The 18,806-nt window shown below is 36.5% G+C and overlaps 2 protein-coding genes across 17 annotated transcripts; one reads left to right on the forward strand and one right to left on the reverse strand.

The window, feature by feature from the left end:
* Nucleotides 1-20: 20 nt before the first annotated feature.
* Nucleotides 21-12,925, reverse strand: LOC120728544 (receptor-type tyrosine-protein phosphatase H-like). 15 transcript variants are annotated; one of them, XM_040023541.1, is made up of 23 exons: nucleotides 12,524-12,925; nucleotides 11,495-11,864; nucleotides 11,136-11,381; nucleotides 10,306-10,551; nucleotides 9,478-9,723; nucleotides 8,641-8,886; nucleotides 7,809-8,051; nucleotides 7,663-7,701; nucleotides 7,006-7,212; nucleotides 6,207-6,452; nucleotides 4,948-5,205; nucleotides 4,610-4,840; nucleotides 3,728-3,985; nucleotides 3,468-3,561; nucleotides 3,337-3,390; nucleotides 3,049-3,130; nucleotides 2,810-2,900; nucleotides 2,622-2,698; nucleotides 2,309-2,443; nucleotides 2,030-2,152; nucleotides 1,678-1,838; nucleotides 953-1,088; nucleotides 21-348 (listed from the first exon to the last, which is right to left on the reverse strand). In XM_040023541.1, the coding sequence occupies exons 1-23, from the start codon at nucleotides 12,584-12,586 to the stop codon at nucleotides 190-192; spliced, it is 4,011 nt and encodes a 1,336-aa protein (XP_039879475.1). In that variant the 5' UTR covers nucleotides 12,587-12,925; the 3' UTR covers nucleotides 21-189. The 15 variants fall into 15 exon arrangements, with proteins under 15 accessions (XP_039879475.1, XP_039879473.1, XP_039879474.1 ...); XM_040023539.1 differs by lacking the exon at nucleotides 7,663-7,701 and adding an exon at nucleotides 10,952-10,995 and having other exon boundaries at nucleotides 7,006-7,251; nucleotides 10,306-10,507; nucleotides 12,524-12,924; XM_040023540.1 differs by lacking the exon at nucleotides 7,663-7,701 and adding an exon at nucleotides 6,858-6,896 and having other exon boundaries at nucleotides 22-348; nucleotides 6,207-6,413; nucleotides 7,006-7,251; nucleotides 12,524-12,924.
* Nucleotides 12,926-15,165: 2,240 nt separating this feature from the next.
* zgc:56095 (uncharacterized protein LOC406286 homolog) lies at nucleotides 15,166-17,186 on the forward strand. 2 transcript variants are annotated; one of them, XM_040023569.1, is made up of 5 exons: nucleotides 15,166-15,305; nucleotides 15,844-15,947; nucleotides 16,072-16,218; nucleotides 16,351-16,476; nucleotides 16,623-17,186. In XM_040023569.1, the coding sequence occupies exons 2-5, from the start codon at nucleotides 15,846-15,848 to the stop codon at nucleotides 16,770-16,772; spliced, it is 525 nt and encodes a 174-aa protein (XP_039879503.1). In that variant the 5' UTR covers nucleotides 15,166-15,305; nucleotides 15,844-15,845; the 3' UTR covers nucleotides 16,773-17,186. The 2 variants fall into 2 exon arrangements, with proteins under 2 accessions (XP_039879503.1, XP_039879504.1); XM_040023570.1 differs by lacking the exon at nucleotides 15,166-15,305 and adding an exon at nucleotides 15,567-15,701.
* The last annotated feature ends 1,620 nt before the right edge of the window (nucleotides 17,187-18,806 follow it).

Consider the following 18,806-nt stretch of genomic DNA (forward strand, 5'->3'; position numbering starts at 1 on the left):
AATGACAACAAAAATAATAATATTACATATTTAGAAGAGATGCAAACTGAATAAGATCTGAAGTGTTCAATGCATTTACAGAAATAGTTAAGATGTAATAGTTTGTATTATTACGTTTAAAACCAACATATTGCTTATAGACAAATAGTTTTTCATTAAGTGCATAAAAGATTGAGTGCAGGGTTGACACTACGCATTTGCGTTTTGCCGACGGAGCTCTTGGAGGGCAGTGGCATTGACGTATATCATATCTGCGTTCTCGTACGTGTTCTCATAAATGTTCTCTTCATTCGTGTCTTTTGGTTGCAGACTGTCCATGATGCACTGGTGCAGAAAAACGTACTGAGACTGAAAAGGAAATACCAGAAGTTGTTGGTCATTTGAAATGCAGAACTTCTGCCAGGGGAGATTATGATAGTTTCTTGCAGGCAACATTGCTAAACAGTTTCACAATAAAGCATTGCTTTTTTTTCTCAAACAAAAAGATCCAATAAAGCTTTGTTTCATGAAAACAAATTTTCAGCTCACTTACTTAAAAAGATGTAGACATAGACCCTTAGAGAGAAATGCTGGCTCTAATGTCACGAACAGGACTATAATAACATTTCAATCAAGTGTTTTGCTGTCTAAATTACTACTTAACAAGTGCAATTAACAAACTGGGCATTAAATATATTTTAAGCAGGCATCTGTTGGTAATACCTACAAAGTCTGCCTTGTTCTGAAAAGTTGAACAATAGAAAAAATTCCTTTTCAAACTCATATTTTAAGATGAAATGATCAAAAATGAGGACCCCAATTTAAAAAACAAACAAACAAAAAAACAACTGCATATCTTATGATGACTAAAATGCTGTCTGTGTGTTGTTTCACCAGCTGTGACTATAAAGAAATACACGGTTAGCTAATTAAGGAAGTAGTGGCTCAATCAGAAGCAGTTTAACACAGTTACCTCCGTCTGCACCATGTACGGTCGGCTCAGTCTCATCTTGTGTACGAAGGCATTGATGCCGACTGCTTGTTCTTTCTCCAGCTGCTGAAGCAGCACATCCAGGGAAATGATAGTGCCAGTTCTCCCGACTCCAGCACTAAGAGAGACACAAGCGTCATAATAAGATAGCAAAAGGTTTTTAAGGTCACATAGAAAGCTCTCATCACTGTGTCTGTGCCAAAGTTATTATAGTTAACAAAAACTAAACTAGAACCTATAACTAGATGTGAAAACTGCTAAAATGCAGAATTGGACTTTTGAAAAAAGTGAAAAACTATAATGTGCAATACTGTTCCTCCCTATTGAGGAAATGTCTTTGGTCAAAGTTGTCATCACAGTGAGGCTTTGATGCATGTGTTTGCAATTTTTAATGTAATATCTGTTCAAAACTTTTAAAAATATACCCCTGACAAATACCCTCAATGTTCTAATCATAAAAAACCCACAGAAACTAATTAAAGCTTCAATAAAACTGAACATTTCCAAACAGTAAAAACCAAAGTGAAACTAGTTAATGCAAAATGAAACTAAAGTGAGCTGAAAACAAGACATAACAACAGAAAGAAAAACAGATTAGAAAACACAAAACCTGAACAAACTGTTCTGTCACAACAGACACACTAGCTGGGTGGATATTGTATAAAAGCAACCCTGCACCCATGTAAAAGGAAACACTTATTTCGTACCTGCAGTGAACCACAGTTGGTGCTTTGCCCCCTTCTCTCTCTATGTGCTGTCTCATCAGTCCTCTGAACTGGATCAGGACCTCTGTGCACTCTGGGACTCCATGATCAGGCCAGGCAGTAAAGTGGAAATGTTTAACTGTCCGTTCTTCTGAGGTTTTTCTCTGTGAAGAGAAAATATCCATATAAGGTTACTTTATGTCTATGTCTTGATATACAGCAATTATCAATCAACCATTATTCTTTTAAAAGCAACATTAACAGTTAAAGCCTTCAATGTTTTCTATTCATGTTTTCTAGCCTTACTTAGTACCATCTACACACACACTCAGAAGATATAAGTAAGTTTTTATACGTCTTTCAGGTTGAATTCTCTCAGCGTCCAGTTGGTCTCCTGTTGCTCAGATCTCATGGTGACCAACAGCTCTCCATAAAGGCATGACTTGCTGTCTGCAGGCCAGTATTGTTCACACTTGGTCTAGAAAAATGAGCAAAAAGCAAAAAAATACACGTACAAAATGTATTTTAATCATAGATCTTGATCTGTTCTTTGTGAAGTAACATGTTTCCTCCTGACAACAACTTCCTTGAAAGACTATCAATAAAACATTTAAAGATTTTCCTGAAGACTTACCCGCCCTCCTTCAATGCAGTTGGTTACCATAACGATCCTCTTAACTCTTTGTTCCCAAATCATTCTCCAGAAATCATTAACAGTAGAGGGCAGAGGGCCCTGAGTGGCAATGTACTCTCTGTTACTGCTGTAGCCCTGAAAAGCAGTGGACAAAGTTAATATGTAGACTAATTTAGCTTGTATATCTTCTGCTCGTTATAGAAATGAAAAAAGAAAGCTCATGAAATCACACAAAGGTGCTTGTTTATATGCTTTCTGTATGGTGTAGTTATAAAGAGATCTTCACTGAACTTTATCTTAATGTAACACTTACTGGCATGTAATTGGCATTGATATAGTCTGAAATTCCATCAGGATCTGATGTAGTTAGCTTCACACGACACCAGTCATCTAATATGAGAAAACAGGTGATTTAACTCCAGTGCACCTCCAGTAGACCTGACATAGACTGCTAGACTGAGCTCACAACAGCACGGTTCAACAGTCAGAGGAGAGACTCACATGGCAAGACGTTATTGAAACGATTCTTCGCTTTGTTTTCAGGTAGAATAGCAGTCTTTCGTGTCTGGTCTGTTCCAACAGGAGCGAGGCACTGCATGAACGTAGCAGATAACAAAGCATGAAATTGAGATACTGGCCATCATAAAACGAATAAAATGGTAAGAAATAAAACAGTAAAGACACAAAAACAGGAACACACAGAAGCAGAAGAGGAAAAAAATCTTGATCTTTTTATGCACCTCATATTCCTCGCTGAAGCCTCTGTTCTCATCCAAACTCAGCTGATGGAAGTGGTCCGGAAACTTTGCAGCAGGAATAGATCTAAAAACAAATAAATAAATACATAAATAAATAAAACATAACAAAAGTAGAATTAATCTTAGCTTTGTTTTGACCTAATGAAATAATACAGATTATACAATAGTACTTGCCATTAATGATCGTCTCTCAAACGTATTCATTAATTTTGCCTTAATTAATGTTTTTTCTTCATTGTGGGTAATTGTCATTGTAAAAAAAACACTTACTTGCTCTGTGTGTTTGGTACTTTGGATCCACCAATGAATGAAGACTTCTTTCTGCTGCAGGATCAAAACATTAAATTTGATAAATGTCTTGATTTAATTTACTTTATTCTTGTCAGTGAAGTGAGACCCACCTAATAATATCTGATCTTTTGAGGAAAATGAAGACAACCAGAGCGACCAGAAGACCAAAAAGAAGCACACCAAATACGGACCCTGCAATAACTCCTAAAGGGAGCAAAAGCATAGTTAAAATGCAACAAAGTTAAAAAGTTTAGAGCTTTATTTTACACTTGAGTGAAATGAAACGATTTGTAATCAAGTCAAAGTTGAAAATACTGTATACTGTTATGATTACAAGCAGTAACATGGTAATATAGTTACTTTTACTCACCCCTTGGATCAGTTTGGCAGTAAAACACATGCGGTTCAGAACTCCTCACCCCAGACAGTGAAGTTACAGACACCTTATATTTTTTGGCAGGTTGGAATCCATCGATTATGATCTCAGTTGCAGGACTAGCTACTGTGTGAGTCTTTCCAGCCACATTCACCTCCGCATTGGTCCACTCGCCCTCTGGAACTGTCCATTTAATAAGAAAAGAGTATCCAGCTGCCCAGTACTCACAGTGAGCATTTAGATTAGGAGGAACTGAGTAAAACAAGAAAAAGGTTTTACAGTCATAACTAAAGCAGAAAATATATGACTTACAGTAAATATAATGAAACGTTTTATACTATAAAACAGAGTCTATGAAAAGTGCATCATTTTAAAATTTGTTCTCAAATAGAAAGATTATTTGCTTTACTTTTAATTCAAAGCAGTACCCTACAGTTTATAAAGTTTATTATAATTTTTGGGATTTTCATATAAAAACTAAAAATAAAGACCTCAACATTGACACATTAGATATTGAAAGAATTACTCATTTTCTGTTTTAACCTTTTTAATTTCTTGAGCTAATTCATCAGAATGAATTCTTCAGTTAGTAATAAAATGATAGTTAGTTAAAGCTCATATATTAATACTGAATCATATTATATAACTGTGTTATCCTGTGGTATGTAGGTATGTTAACAAAATTATTTTTCTGCAATAAACTTTTTTAAGATTAAAAATTAAATGCAAGGGTGAAAACTAAAAATTAAAAATTAAATTAAATAAATTCACAGATAATCTTTCTGTAACCAATATGAGTGAATACTTTAAGATCTTAAAAACTAATTTACAGATTAAAAATATGTTAGTCCTTCAAATGGTTTCTGTTGTACTCACGAATTGTTAATTTGTGTTCACACTGCAGGAAAACTCTGGAAGACTTTTCATAGACAAGAGAGATGTTATAGGTGGCACCAGGGTAAAGTCCAGTAAATGACACAATTTCATGTCCATCACTGACATGAACGTTAGATCCATTATGGGCGGTTGCGGTCGAGAACAAGCCTTCAATCTTTGCTTTGATTGATGAGTTGGTAACTTTCCAGTCTGCACTGGCACAGTCGATGGCTGAAATGGATGAGAAAATAGTTATATGCAGGAACCTGCTTCTTTTCAACTCATTGAAAAGAGACAAGAAAAAGTTATAAAAAGTCTAACAGAGATAATTTTTTTACCTGTTACAGTGAAATTCGTATAAGGAGTGCTCCTAAGTCCATCGAACACTGTGGTTAAGCTGAAATCATACTGTGTTCCAGGATGAAGAGATGTCACTACGTTTCTGATTGTATCTGAGGACCCATCTGACACACCATCTAACACACTACCATTGATTTGAAGCTCGTATTGCCAGGCTTTATTCATGTCCTCCCACTCTAGAGTTATGCTGTTAGTAAATCGTTCAGTCACACTGACCCAAGGCACCACTGGTGGAACTGAAAAAACACAAACAAAACTCAGAAGTGGAATTTGTTCATCTTTTTCTTTTAAAATGAAATAGCTACATGTGACTGTGTAACATACAGGAGTATAGAGCTAGTTCAGTTATCACAAGCTTTTACATACTTAAGTCTGAGTAGGTGTGTGAGCTAAATGGCTCAGCATCAATGTATGTTTCCAATCAGGTGATCAGATCAGTCAAAATTAAATAAATAAATAGTGTGTACTAATAATATAATAATTAGATAATTATTGTATAAAATATAATAATTAAGCATGCTGCTCGCTAAGAGCACATTATCCATATTTGCTGCTCTATCACAAGCACAAGCCTATCATCAGGGTTAGATGCACACTTCCTTCTTCACAGAGATATGGTTGGTGGGTGGAGCCAGGATGAATAAATGGCACTGCAGGCCAGAAGGAAAATATAGAATATCGACTTGGACTTATATTGTCCATTTAAATAGTAAGTAAGTAAGTAAAATTTTATTTATATAGCACATTTCTAGATAGACATCACAAAGTGCTTTACAGATATAACAGATTAAAAGGCAAAAAACAAACAAAGTTAACAAAAAGCAATTTTAAAAAGATACGTTTTTAGCTGTTTTTTAAAAGTAATCAATGAATCAACGGATCGTAGGTCCTGAATATATTATATCAGGAGCTAAAGATGAAATAAAGACAATTTTACAAAGTCTGATTCACAATGTTTCATCCTTAAGTAACCATTTATGTTTCCTAAGCCTTTAGAAAGTATAAAAATTAAATTTCAAATTCTAATGTCCCCTGTCTAATGTTGTAAATGTACATCAGACAAAAATAGGAAAATTTAACAAATGTTTATGTTACGAGAAGCTAGTATATAAGCATGTTCCCCCAAAAAACTGAGAAAATATAGAGAAATTACAACTCTCCATCAGCTAAAGTTTCAAGTACTAATGAGCCGGTCCATCCTGGTTTATCTATCTATGTCAGAGAAAATATATCTTACCAGTAAATGCGCTGCAGTTTACTCCACTGCTTCTGACATTTCCAAACACAGTGAAGAGAGTGAAATTGTATCTGGTTCCACTGGTCAAATTTAACACTCTGTGTTCTTTTTCAGAATTACTAATGTTGATCTCTCTTTCATTAAACGCAAGAATATAATTGTCAACGTAGGGGACTGTTTCCCACCCCAGAGTTATGCTGGTCTCATCTTGTCCGTTTTTCTTAAAGTCGTCAGCATTACGAGGAGCTAGAATAGAAAAACGCACAATTAAGAAACTGTAACAACATTTTCTGTCAGAAACATGGAGCGAGGCTTCAGTTTCAGTGTTTTTATCAGTCCTTTTGAAAAATATTAGGTGAGCTACACTCTTCTATTTCTGAGAAACCTTAAACATCATTATAGAGCTCTGCCCTTGTTCATGTTGTAGAGGAGCATCAACTGTGGAACATTTTAAAGGACTATGACTGTTTTAGATGTTTTTAATCTGTTAACCTCCACCAGGTTAGCAGTAAGCAGTCTAGGATTATAGGTCGGGTTAGTATTTGACATATTCAAATTGGAAAATTTAGCAAATGTTTATGTTATTATTCTGTAGGATGTATTCTGGGATGTTTTTAACCTTGTTCCACTCCAGTGGTATACTCATCTCATTTTGATGCACCACAGTCACATTATTAACACTTTGTGGAGCTAAAGATAACAGAGGAAAGTGGCTTTGATTAAAAAGAAAACCACACAAAAAAAAACAACAACTCTCCATCAGCTAATGTTTCAAGTACTAATGAGAAATATATCTTACCAGTAACTGCGATGCAGTTTACTCCACTGCTTCTGACATTTCCAAACACAGTGAAGAGAGTGAAATTGTATCTGGTTCCGTTGGTCAAATCTGACACTTTGTGTTCTTTTTCAGAATTACTAATGTTGATCTCTCTTTCATTAAACGCAAGAATATAATTGTCAACGTTGGGGACTGTTTTCCACCCCAGAGTTATGCTGGTCTCATCTTGTCCATTTTTCTTAAAGTCGTCAGCATTACGAGGAGCTAGAATAGAAAAACGCACAAATAAGAAACTGTAACAACATTTTCTGTCAGAAACAGAAACATGGAGCGAGGCTTCAGTTTCAGTATTTTTATCAGTCCTTTTGAAAAATATTAGGTGAGCTACACTCTTGTATTTCTGAGAAACCTTAAACATCATTATAGAGCTCTGCCCTTGTTCATGTTGTAGAGGAGCATCAACTGTGGAACATTTTAAAGGACTATGACTGTTTTAGATGTTTTTAATCTGTTAACCTCCACCAGGTTAGCAGTAAGCAGTCTAGGATTATAGGTCGGGTTAGTATTTGACATATTCAAATTGGAAAATTTAGCAAATGTTTATGTTATTATTCTGTAGGATGTATTCTGGGATGTTTTTAACCTTGTCCCACTCCAGTGGTATATTCATCTCATTTTGATGCACCACAGTCACATTATTAACACTTTGTAGAGCTAAAGATAACAGAGGAAAGTGGCTTTGATTAAAAAAAAACCACACAAAAAAAACAACAACTCTCCATCAGCTAATGTTTCAAGTACTAATGAGAAATATATCTTACCAGTAACTGCGATGCAGTTTACTCCACTGCTTCTGACATTTTCAAACACAGTGAAGAGAGTGAAATTGTATCTGGTTCCACTGGTCAAATTTAACACTCTGTATTCTTTTTCAGAATTACTAATGTTGATCTCTCTTTCATTAAACGCAAGAATATAATTGTTGTTGGGGACTGTTTTCCACCCCAGAGTTATGCTGGTCTCATCTTGTCCATTTTTCTTAAAGTCGTCAGCATTACGAGGAGCTAGAATAGAAAAACGCACGAATAAGAAACTGTAACAACATTTTCTGTCAGAAACAGAAACATGGAGCGAGGCTTCAGTTTCAGTATTTTTATCAGTCCTTTTGAAAAATATTAGGTGAGCTACACTCTTGTATTTCTGAGAAACCTTAAACATCATTATAGAGCTCTGCCCTTGTTCATGTTGTAGAGGAGCATCAACTGTGGAACATTTTAAAGGACTATGACTGTTTTAGATGTTTTTAATCTGTTAACCTCCACCAGGTTAGCAGTAAGCAGTCTAGGATTATAGGTCGGGTTAGTATTTGACATATTCAAATTGGAAAATTTAGCAAATGTTTATGTTATTATTCTGTAGGATGTATTCTGGGATGTTTTTAACCTTGTTCCACTCCAGTGGTATACTCATCTCCTTTTGATGCACCACAGTCACATTATTAACACTTTGTGGAGCTAAAGATAACAGAGGAAAGCAGCTTTGATTAAAAAAAACACACACAAAAACAACAACTCTCCATCAGCTAAAGTTTCAAGTACTAATGAGCCGGTCCATCCTGGTTTATCTATCTATGTTAGAGAAAATATATCTTACCAGTGACTGCGATGCAGATTACTCCACTGCTTCTGACATTTCCAAACACAGTGAAGAGAGTGAAATTGTATCTGGTTCCACTGGTCAAATCTGACACTCTGTGTTCTTTTTCAGAATTACTAATGTTGATCTCTCTTTCATTAAACGCAAGAATATAATTGTCGATGTTGGAGACTGTTTCCCACCCCAGAGTTATGCTGGTCTCATCTTGTCCATTTTTCTTAAAGTCGTCAGCATTACGAGGAGCTAGAATAGAAAAACGCACGAATAAGAAACTGTAACAACATTTTCTGTCAGAAACAGAAACATGGAGCGAGGCTTCAGTTTCAGTATTTTTATCTGTCCTTTTGAAAAATATTAGGTGAGCTACACTCTTTTATTTCTGAGAAACCTTAAACATCATTATAGAGCTCTGCCCTTGTTCATGTTGTAGAGGAGCATCAACTGTGGAACATTTTAAAGGACTATGACTGTTTTAGATGTTTTTAATCTGTTAACCTCCACCAGGTTAGCAGTAAGCAGTCTAGGATTATAGGTCGGGTTAGTATTTGACATATTCAAATCGGAAAATTTAACAAATGTTTATGTTATTAATCTGTAGGATGTATTCTGGGATGTTTTTAACCTTGTTCCACTCCAGTGGTATACTCATCTCATTTTGATGCACTACAGTCACATTATTAACACTTTGTGGAGCTAAAGATAACAGAGGAAAGTGGCTTTGATTAAAAAAAAAACACACAAAAAAACAACAACTCTCCATCAGCTAAAGTTTCAAGTACTAATGAGCCGGTCCATCCTGGTGTATCTATCTATGTTAGAGAAATTACATCTCACCAGTAACTGCGATGCAGTTTACTCCACTGCTTCTGACATTTCCAAAAACAGTGAAGAGAGTGAAATTGTATCTGGTTCCACTGGTCAAATTTAACACTCTGTATTCTTTTTCAGAATTACTAATGTTGATCTCTCTTTCATTAAACGCAAGAATATAATTGTCGATGTTGGGGACTGTTTTCCACCCCAGAGTTATGCTGGTCTCATTTTGTCCATTTTTCTTAAATTCGTCAGCATTACGAGGAGCTAGAATAGAAAAACGTACAAACAAGAAACTGTAACAACATTTTCTGGCAGAAACAGAAACATGGAGCGAGGCTTCAGTTTCAGTATTTTTATCTGTCCTTTTGAAAAATATTAGGTGAGCTACACTCTTGTATTTCTGAGAAACCTTAAACATCATTATAGAGCTCTGCCCTTGTTCATGTTGTAGAGGAGCATCAACTGTGGAACATTTTAAAGGACTATGACTGTTTTAGATGTTTTTAATCTGTTAACCTCCACCAGGTTAGCAGTAAGCAGTCTAGGATTATAGGTCGGGTTAGTATTTGACATATTCAAATTGGAAAATTTAGCAAATGTTTATGTTATTAATCTGTAGGATGTATTCTGGGATGTTTTTAACCTTGTCCCACTCCAGTGGTATACTCATCTCATTTTGATGCACCACAGTCACATTATTAACACGTTGTGGAGCTAAAGATAACAAAGTGTCTTTGATTAAAAACACACAAAAAAAACAACAACTCTCCATCAGCTAAAGTTTCAAGTACTAATGAGCCGGTCCATCCTGGTTTATCTATCTATGTTAGAGAAATTACATCTCACCAGTAAATGCGATGCAGTTTACTCCACTGCTTCTGACATTTCCAAACACAGTGAAGAGAGTGAAATTGTATCTGGTTCCACTGGTCAAATTTAACACTCTGTATTCTTTTTCAGAATTACTAATGTTGATCTCTCTTTCATTAAACGCAAGAATATAATTGTCGATGTTGGGGACTGTTTTCCACCCCAGAGTTATGCTGGTCTCATTTTGTCCATTTTTCTTAAATTTGTCAGCATTACGAGGAGCTAGAATAGAAAAACATACAAACAAGAAACCGTAACAACATTTTCTGTCAGAAACATGGAGCGAGGCTTCAGTTTCAGTATTTTTATCAGTCCTTTTGAAAAATATTAGGTGAGCTACACTCTTGTATTTCTGAGAAACCTTAAACATCATTATAGAGCTCTGCCCTTGTTCATGTTGTAGAGGAGCATCAACTGTGGAACATTTTAAAGGACTATGACTGTTTTAGATGTTTTTAATCTGTTAACCTCCACCAGGTTAGCAGTAAGCAGTCTAGGATTATAGGTCGGGTTAGTATTTGACATATTCAAATTGAAAAATTTAACAAATGTTTATGTTATTATTCTGTAGGATGTATTCTGGGATGTTTTTAACCTTGTTCCACTCCAGTGGTATACTCATCTCATTTTGATGCACCACAATCACATTATTAACACTTTGTGGAGCTAAAGATAACAGAGGAAAGTGGCTTTGATTAAAAACACACACACAAATAAACAACAACTCTCCATCAGCTAAAGTTTCAAGTACTAATGAGCCGGTCCATCCTGGTTTATCTATCTATGTTAGAGAAAATATATCTTACCAGTAACTGCGATGCAGTTTACTCCACTGCTTCTGACATTTCCAAACACAGTGAAGAGAGTGAAATTGTATCTGGTTCCACTGGTCAAATCTGACACTGGGTATTCTTTTTCAGAATTACTAATGTTGATCTCTCTTTCATTAAACGCAAGAATATAATTGTCGATGTTGGGGACTGTTTTCCACTCCAGAGTTATGCTGGTCTCATTTTGTCCATTTTTCTTGAATTCTTCAGTGTTACAAGGAGCTAGAATAGAAAAAAACACACACAAAGAAGAAACTGTAACAATGTTCCCATCAAAATCTTGCATTTTGTGTATGTTTTAATTAGACTGAATGTTTTGTTCAGTGCTCACTAACCTGTCACAGCACTGAATCCGTATCCACTGCTGTTGCGTCCATTAGACGTGGTGACGAGAGTGAATGTGTAGTTTGTCCCAGCAGTCAGAGAAGTGACCACATGTACTATGGGTCCTTCTTCAGTTTTATTAATCTTTTCTGTTTTACTATTATATTGCAGGAAGTATGTTGGGATGTTGTTAACCTTGTTCCACGTCAGAGTTATACTATTCTCATTTTGTGTCACATTCACTTTGTCAACATTATCTGGAGTGGAACTTTCTTTTTTTTGAGCCAGTGAAGTGGATTTTCGTGTTGTAGTTGTCAGCAGATTGGTTGTTAGTCTTGTGGTTGTTTCTGTTTTTGCTGTTGTAGTGGAGTCAGTTGTACCCTAAAAGCAGAAAAAGAGTGAAAACTGAAGAATCTAAAATTTGTAAAAACAAATTGCCATTGAATACCCAGTTAACCTGAGGCTTGGCAATCTCACAGAGCGATGTTTGCTGCTTTTAGTTTTACATTATATCATGAACAACAGCAACATCTAAAACATAAAAATCACAGAGCAGGCAAAAAATGTATTAAGTGTTTGCTTTCACTGAAAACACAAATCGTATTTATTATTATATTGTATATTACAGCTGCAGTTACTTAATCAGTGTTCTATAAAATATCTGATTAAATCATTAAGACTGTATCGTGTAAGTGTTTAAGATATTGTTGAATTTAGTTTTAACATTATTTCTTCCTTCATGCTCTTTTTGTTCTCAGAGGAAACAGATCGGTGTCGCAAAGAAGGAATAAATTCATGTTTCAAAATCTGGAAAAGTCCAGAATTTTCATGCCATTTAAAAAGATTTTGTTGTTCTTGTATTTATGTACAAACCAGTATTTCACAAAACATAACTATAGTGTTTCAAATACATAATGAAGCATGTCATGCATTTAGGCTTCACTGTGGTTTTGACTGCACTGCTTCCTTTTGTCGAGGGTAACCTACACTGAGCTTCACTATCTGATCACCATCAAAGTGAAAGGTAAAAAAAAACTTACCCAGAGTAGACTCAGGAAGACACAGAGCAACAAGTGGTCTGAGATAAGAGATAAAAGCTTCATCGTCTTCAGGACTCCTAACTGGCACACATACTTTGAACTTGTTCAATTCCTTTGTTTTCCCAGGATAACCTTGTAGCTGCTATTTTCAGCACCTCTGCTGGTATGTTGACAAAAACCACACTTAAGCTTGGCAAAGAATTTCTCTGACCTGCACTATGATAACTTTAATTCAAAGTAGTTGACTTTTAATTCTTAGCTACATCCTCCTCTCGTAACCTCTGGTCCCTTTTCATATTGGCAAGTGACTAAGTAAATAACTGCTTCTCCTTTCTGGCCTTGTACAACTACAGAGACCTTTGCCCCGCCTGTTACTTCCTTATTAACGGTCATGCTGTGCTGCTTGTCAAAGGTATGTCAATCAAGAGCATTTGCCTCTCTTACATGTTTATTGGAGGTAATTGCTGCATATCAGCTGCTATTTATCTGTTCATGCTTGTGGCCACTTGTGTGCCTTTATTATGGGCAAATAAAAGATGAGACGTTTTTGTTTATGATCACAGGTAAAGTTGTGAACTGCTACTTTGAATAAATAATATTTGTGTTGTTTTATTTTAAGAATTTCCAGTTTTTTTAAGGTTTTAAGTAAAATCACTGTTTAGGTTCCTCCGCTGATTGCTTTCACAGCAGAGTGGATCTCCTTCTTGTGTCTTAGCACTGTCTCAGAAAGTTGTGATATTTATAGCTTCCTTGTGGTTGATCTCAATAAGGAACTGCGAACAGAAACTTACCCTCATACTGTTAACTGCGCACAAAGTCACAGCAGTCTTTATGGTGTCATATTTTGAGTAGCGCTCAATAAAAGTGCTGATATTTCAAAGAAAATTGTTGTCCACTGTGGAAACATGATGGGGAAGTTAGGATTCATATATGATAATAGTTTTCCTCATCTGTTAATATGGAGTCATTTCAATTTTTGAGCTTCCGTGTTATACTGAGGATAAAGATAGCTCTTTTTAAACAAGTGCATGCATTGACTATTCATAGTTAAATAACAGTATTTTATTATGTAGGGAGCTTTCAGCACAATCATTTGCATGTTATTAAGACTTGTGAAAGTCTTAAAAACAAATGCGCTTCTGTTTAGCATGGTGCTTGAGTTTCATGACGCTTTTGCAAACCACATTCTGCAGCTTTCCTTTAATATAAGTGGTGGCAGTGCTCTTCTACCACAATTAGAGCAGCCTCTTCTGTTACAATAGTTTGAATGGCAATAAATGTGTCACCTGCATATGCTATCGTGACAAGCCTCACTGAATCTACTTCTCAAATCTTTCAGCCCTAGCCGCATACAATAGATGCAACTTTTTACCTCTCTGTGTGAACACTTATATGCTGGCCTTTGTTTCACTGCAGGAGGATAAAGTTTTCATGATGATGGTGAAGACTACCATCAAACACATCAGTGAAAAGCTCTAATCTCCCTCAGTGTAGGGATCAAAGCTGCACTGGAACAGCTTCACAGAAAGTACAAGAACTTTGCTCATCTTCCTTGTTCATATCACATCCTAAAAGAGAATCGGGAAATATTTTCAAACCACATCCCTTGTTCCAGTAACTGGAAGAGATAGTTGCCATGGTAAAGTAATAAATAGCATATATTATTATGGCTCCTAAGACCACAAACGCATTTATCAGAACTCTACCCTTAACTGTGGGGGGGGGGGGGGGCAGCATGTTTAATGTTGTAAATATGTTTACTATCTTTGATTGTTTTAGCCGGTGATCATATTGGTAATTGATTTACAGAAAACAAATATACTCACTTGTACAGTTTAGACTTGGTTCAGTTTAGAGCACTCTCAAGCCATTGTTCTCAGAACACAAAAAACAATGTGTGTACAACACTTTCCTCAGTGCCACCACGCTGTGACTAACTGAAGTTGTCCAACACAAAATTGCTAGCTGCTGGAATGTGTGCCTGATCTGTTGCTGCAGTCTTGGATGTCCGTGAGAGAACCACCTCTAATGCAACTATTCTTGGTGGAAATCTAACTAGACAGAGATACCCAGATTAGTACTCCAACCTGTACTTTAACCATTGTTGAATCAGCACCCAGGCCCAAGCTGAAACAGAGAGACACAAGACAAGGGGAACTGGGACAAAGAAAACACTTAGCATATTAGCTTAACTACATGTTTGGTGTGTTTGGATGCCAGGGAATCAATTGCAGTGTACTGTGCAAGGGTATATCAAGAAAACAAATAATCTGGTGAAAACAAAAGTAAAGCTGTAATAAAAGGAAAGCCAGAAAAATATGTCAGGTGCATGGAATAACACAACTGTATATAAATAATCCAAAAAGAGACGTGTCCCGTTTCAATACAGTGGTTTGCAGCAATGAAAGAATGGGGAAACATAAAAATAGAAGTTGTAAAGTTGTAAAGTATACAGAGAAGGGAAAATTTTTTTTAAAAATAAAGACAGGAAGTGTAGAACAGACGTATAGAAAAAACCTCAAGCCATGAAGTATTTGTATAAAAAAAAATTATAATAACTTCTGCTTTCTCTCTCTCGCTCCCTCTCTCTCTTCCATTGTGCTCAGGTTAAAGCCTCTGCAGGAATCATTCCGACCACAGGGGCGGCGCTGCACTTCAGTGTATCTCTGCCATACAACGACGACGAAGAAGAAGAACCGGACGCTACTTGTGGCATAAACAATAAACAATTTTGTGCTGGGAAGATAGTGACATTGCGATCACGTTGGTGTCACAATAAAAGGTAGGTAACAAAATGGTAGGGTGACACTGACCCGGAATAGATTTATAAAACTTTATTCATAGTCTGGCGTGTCTTACGGTATATTAACAAGCACTAAATTGCTGCAAACGTAGCTAAAGTTAGCTAAACTGCACCCTGATAGCATCAGCAGGTATTTCTTGTTTAAGTGGGTACAAAAAGTGGTGTTTAACCGAGCAACAGTCTTAATAACATGTACTAACGTAACAACCACCTGAACCCAATCGTTTGATGACACACGGCGGCAGTGGGGCAGGTGTTTCTCTGAGCTCTTAAATATCAGTTGCAATGTGTTGCTGGCTGATAAATACGTGCTTCGCTAAAACGAGCGCATTTCACACGGAACGTCTTTGCTAGTTTGAACTCGAGGAAGAGGCGGTAGGCGATATTTAACTTTCTTTTGGGCTTACTTCTAACACGAAGGAGAAATCACTCATTGTTGGCACTTGTCTCTATTGTTCTTTCTGTCTTTTAAGCATAACACTAGCTGCATTCGTTGCTTTCTTTTTCTGTGTTGTAGACATGCAGTCTGCGGTGAAACAAAACTTTCATGCAGAAACTGAAGGAGATGTCAACAAACTGATCAACCTGAAGTTAAATGCATCCTACGCCTACCTTGCCCTGGTATGATTCTTGTAATTGTAACACTAATACCTAGCAGTATAGTACCTGTATGTCTCATAATCTGTACTATATATTTCTAGATATCATTATTGTTGTTTTCTTTTCTTTTGTTTCTCTTTTTTAGGGTATGTATTTCGACAGGGATGATGTTGCTTTGCCAAACTTCTCCAGTTTTTTCCTGGAGCGTTCAGCCAAAGAGAGGGAACAGGCTGAGAAGCTGCTGGAATACCAGAACATGAGAGGCGGACGAATTTTGCTTCAGAACATCTCTGTACGTCCCAAATGTTATGGGTGTCATTTTAAAGATGTTGTTGAGATGGGTGTACACTACCTTTTTTTTTCTTTTTTTTTTTTTTTTTTTTTTTTTTCTTCTTCCTCCAATAAAGTGTCAATTTTGTTCTAGAAACCAGGTAAAGAAGACTGGAAGGGCGGTCTGGATGCAATGACCTTTTCCCTGGAATATCAGAAAACCTTAAATACACGTATCCTTGATGTGCACCGCAGAGCTGGCAGCCATACTGATCCCCATGTATGTCTGGGTTTTTTTGTTTAGTTTTTTAAATATCTAAATATAATTCTTGTGCTATTAACACAAGAAGTATATTTGGTCTAGAATATTTGCGAGTGTCATAGTATGAATTATTTTACCACTTACTCATCTAACTTCTCTTGTAGCTGTGTGACTTCCTCGAGCAGCACTTCCTCGTCGACAGCCATGACACCATCAAGAAGCTGGGCGACTACATTGGCAGTCTCACCCGCATCACTGCGTCTGAGACGACCGGTGCTATGGGAGAATACCTCTTTGACAAGCACACTCTGTAAAAGGTCCTGGGAGAAGAGTGAAAAAGGTCCACATTTCAAAATATACAGAGATAGGCAAAGGCAATAATCCACACTGTACGTACTTTCCCATTAAAACTTTACAAAATTGTTACAGTCAACCACGGGTATTATCCAATTGCACTAGACCAAGTTAAATCGAAATGCCTCAGTTTTTCTTATAAAGAAAAGAAATTCAAATGTGTTGGGGAAATTGTTCTCATAAATGTGGTGCTAAACACTACCGTTTTTCTAAGCTGTTACAATGAGTAACTTGTTCATGTGGATTCCGTTTTTTATCATGTGTGAAACATTCCATTGTCATGTTTCAACCCACAGAACATTTTTATAAATGAACAATTTTTGAAGAAGAAAAACAAATGGACATTTCAAACATTCAATAAAGTCTCAATATGCTGACAAATCTCTTGTTTGTCTTTAAAAGTCAGGTTCGTGTGTGTAACTGTTATTTTCAGTTGCTCTGACAGGTAGTTATCTGACTCGTCACAATGTCTGAGCACATTATCTAGGTCACGTCTGCACGAGATAACAGTGGGCACATGCTTACTCCCAGTTGGGTGGTGCTAACGCTGGGCTGCTGGAGAGTTTGTGGTTAACGATTTCCAAGCTGCTTCTTGGTTAATTATCTGACAGCAAAGATAAGTCATGTGACTTACGTCAGAGTGGATCCCACACAGGCATGGGTCTTAGGCTACGTCCACACCTCAACGGGTATTTTTGAAAACTGAGCTTTTTCTATGCTTTTGAGCCTTTAGTCCACACAAACTGCATTTTCGATCACTGAATACTGATATTTTTAAATACTCCTGCCATGGTGAAGATTTTCGAAAAACTGTTTTTGCGTTTAGGTGTGGACGAGGAAAACAGACTTAGTCACGTAATGCCAAAGGTGTGCACCTTGACGTCATGCTGTGCGCCACATTATTGTTTACATGAGATGAATTTCTACAGTGGCGGCTATGGACAAAATGCTGTTGCTCTTACTATCTGCAGTTTTTACATGGTTACATATGCATACTCAATTACTGTCACTCCATTTAGAAAGACAGAGGCATTAGAGTGAACTTCTCCATTTAACAGACGCTCCCAAAACACAAATCCCAACGTTGTCTTCGGGTTTGAATATTTTTTTTAATTAAATTTATGTATGCTGTATGCATTTTGTTCATTCCTAAGTTGTGAGTCTACACAACAGCCAAAATACTGTCTTTGGTTATTAACATTTGAAATGATGAAGGCACTTGAAAAGTAACACAAAATTAGTTGCCTTTCCAGAAAAACAAAAAGAAGTACTCAAGATTTGCATAAAACCCTGTTTACTCTTTTCCTCCCAGGCTTCTAGACTTCTGATTGGCCATTTCTACACGGTTAGGATTTGGCATGTTCTTCACAGTGTTTGACTGCGTCTTTTGGTGTTTACATGTGGACTGAGGTATTTTTTCAAAACCACGTGTGGATAGAATTTCTTTTAAACTAAAATGGAAAAAAAAAATTTCAAAAATACCTGTGTACGTGTGGACGTAGCCTTACTCTGTTCAAGTGTCATTTTGGTTCTAGTGGTTTGAGGTAGAACACTTGACAGATTAAGAAACCACAAGGGTTTGCACAGATTTTCCCAGGTTTTCACCAAGTGTGAAAACATTCGTAACTTGTGTTTGTGTGGTTTAATGTATTGCAGCATAAAATGTATTTTTTATTAATAAAATATCCTGAAATGCAGAGTTCTTTTAAGTGCCCGCCCTAACTCTATGTAAGGCAATTATGTCATGCTCATCTGTGCCCACCCCCCAACAAAACAAAGGCATATATAAATATGCCTGCAGATTACTGTTTACAGTTTAATAAATATGCGTATGTGTTTTGTACAGTAAAATGGCAGGCTAAAAGGATGGGAAACTACATATCCACACATACATGCACAATATCCACTCGCAGTACAAGTTGTTGTTGGACGATCGACTGCGAGGGCAGCTATGCTGAGGAGATTAGTGAAGGGCTGGATGTACTACAATCTCT

Source organism: Simochromis diagramma, unplaced genomic scaffold (assembly GCF_900408965.1).
Source record: "Simochromis diagramma unplaced genomic scaffold, fSimDia1.1 OVJJ01000208.1, whole genome shotgun sequence".
NCBI classification, from domain to species: Eukaryota; Metazoa; Chordata; class Actinopteri; order Cichliformes; family Cichlidae; genus Simochromis; species Simochromis diagramma.

Excerpts from the sequence above, each read along its gene's own strand:
- LOC120728544 (XM_040023541.1), bottom strand. The coding sequence starts at position 12,586 with ATGAAGCTTTTATCTCTTATCTCAGACCACTTGTTGCTCTGTGTCTTC. Across the intron at positions 7,213-7,662 it reads TGTGACTGTGGTGCATCAAA|ATGAGACCAGCATAACTCTG; the intron begins ATGAGATGAATA and ends AAAATGGACAAG. Across the intron at positions 5,206-6,206 it reads AAACTGCAGCGCATTTACTG|TTCCACCAGTGGTGCCTTGG; the intron begins GTAAGATATATT and ends GTGTTTTTTCAG.
- zgc:56095 (XM_040023569.1), top strand. The coding sequence starts at position 15,846 with ATGCAGTCTGCGGTGAAACAAAACTTTCATGCAGAAACTGAAGGAGAT. Across the intron at positions 16,219-16,350 it reads TTTTGCTTCAGAACATCTCT|AAACCAGGTAAAGAAGACTG; the intron begins GTACGTCCCAAA and ends ATTTTGTTCTAG. Across the intron at positions 16,477-16,622 it reads GCAGCCATACTGATCCCCAT|CTGTGTGACTTCCTCGAGCA; the intron begins GTATGTCTGGGT and ends CTTCTCTTGTAG.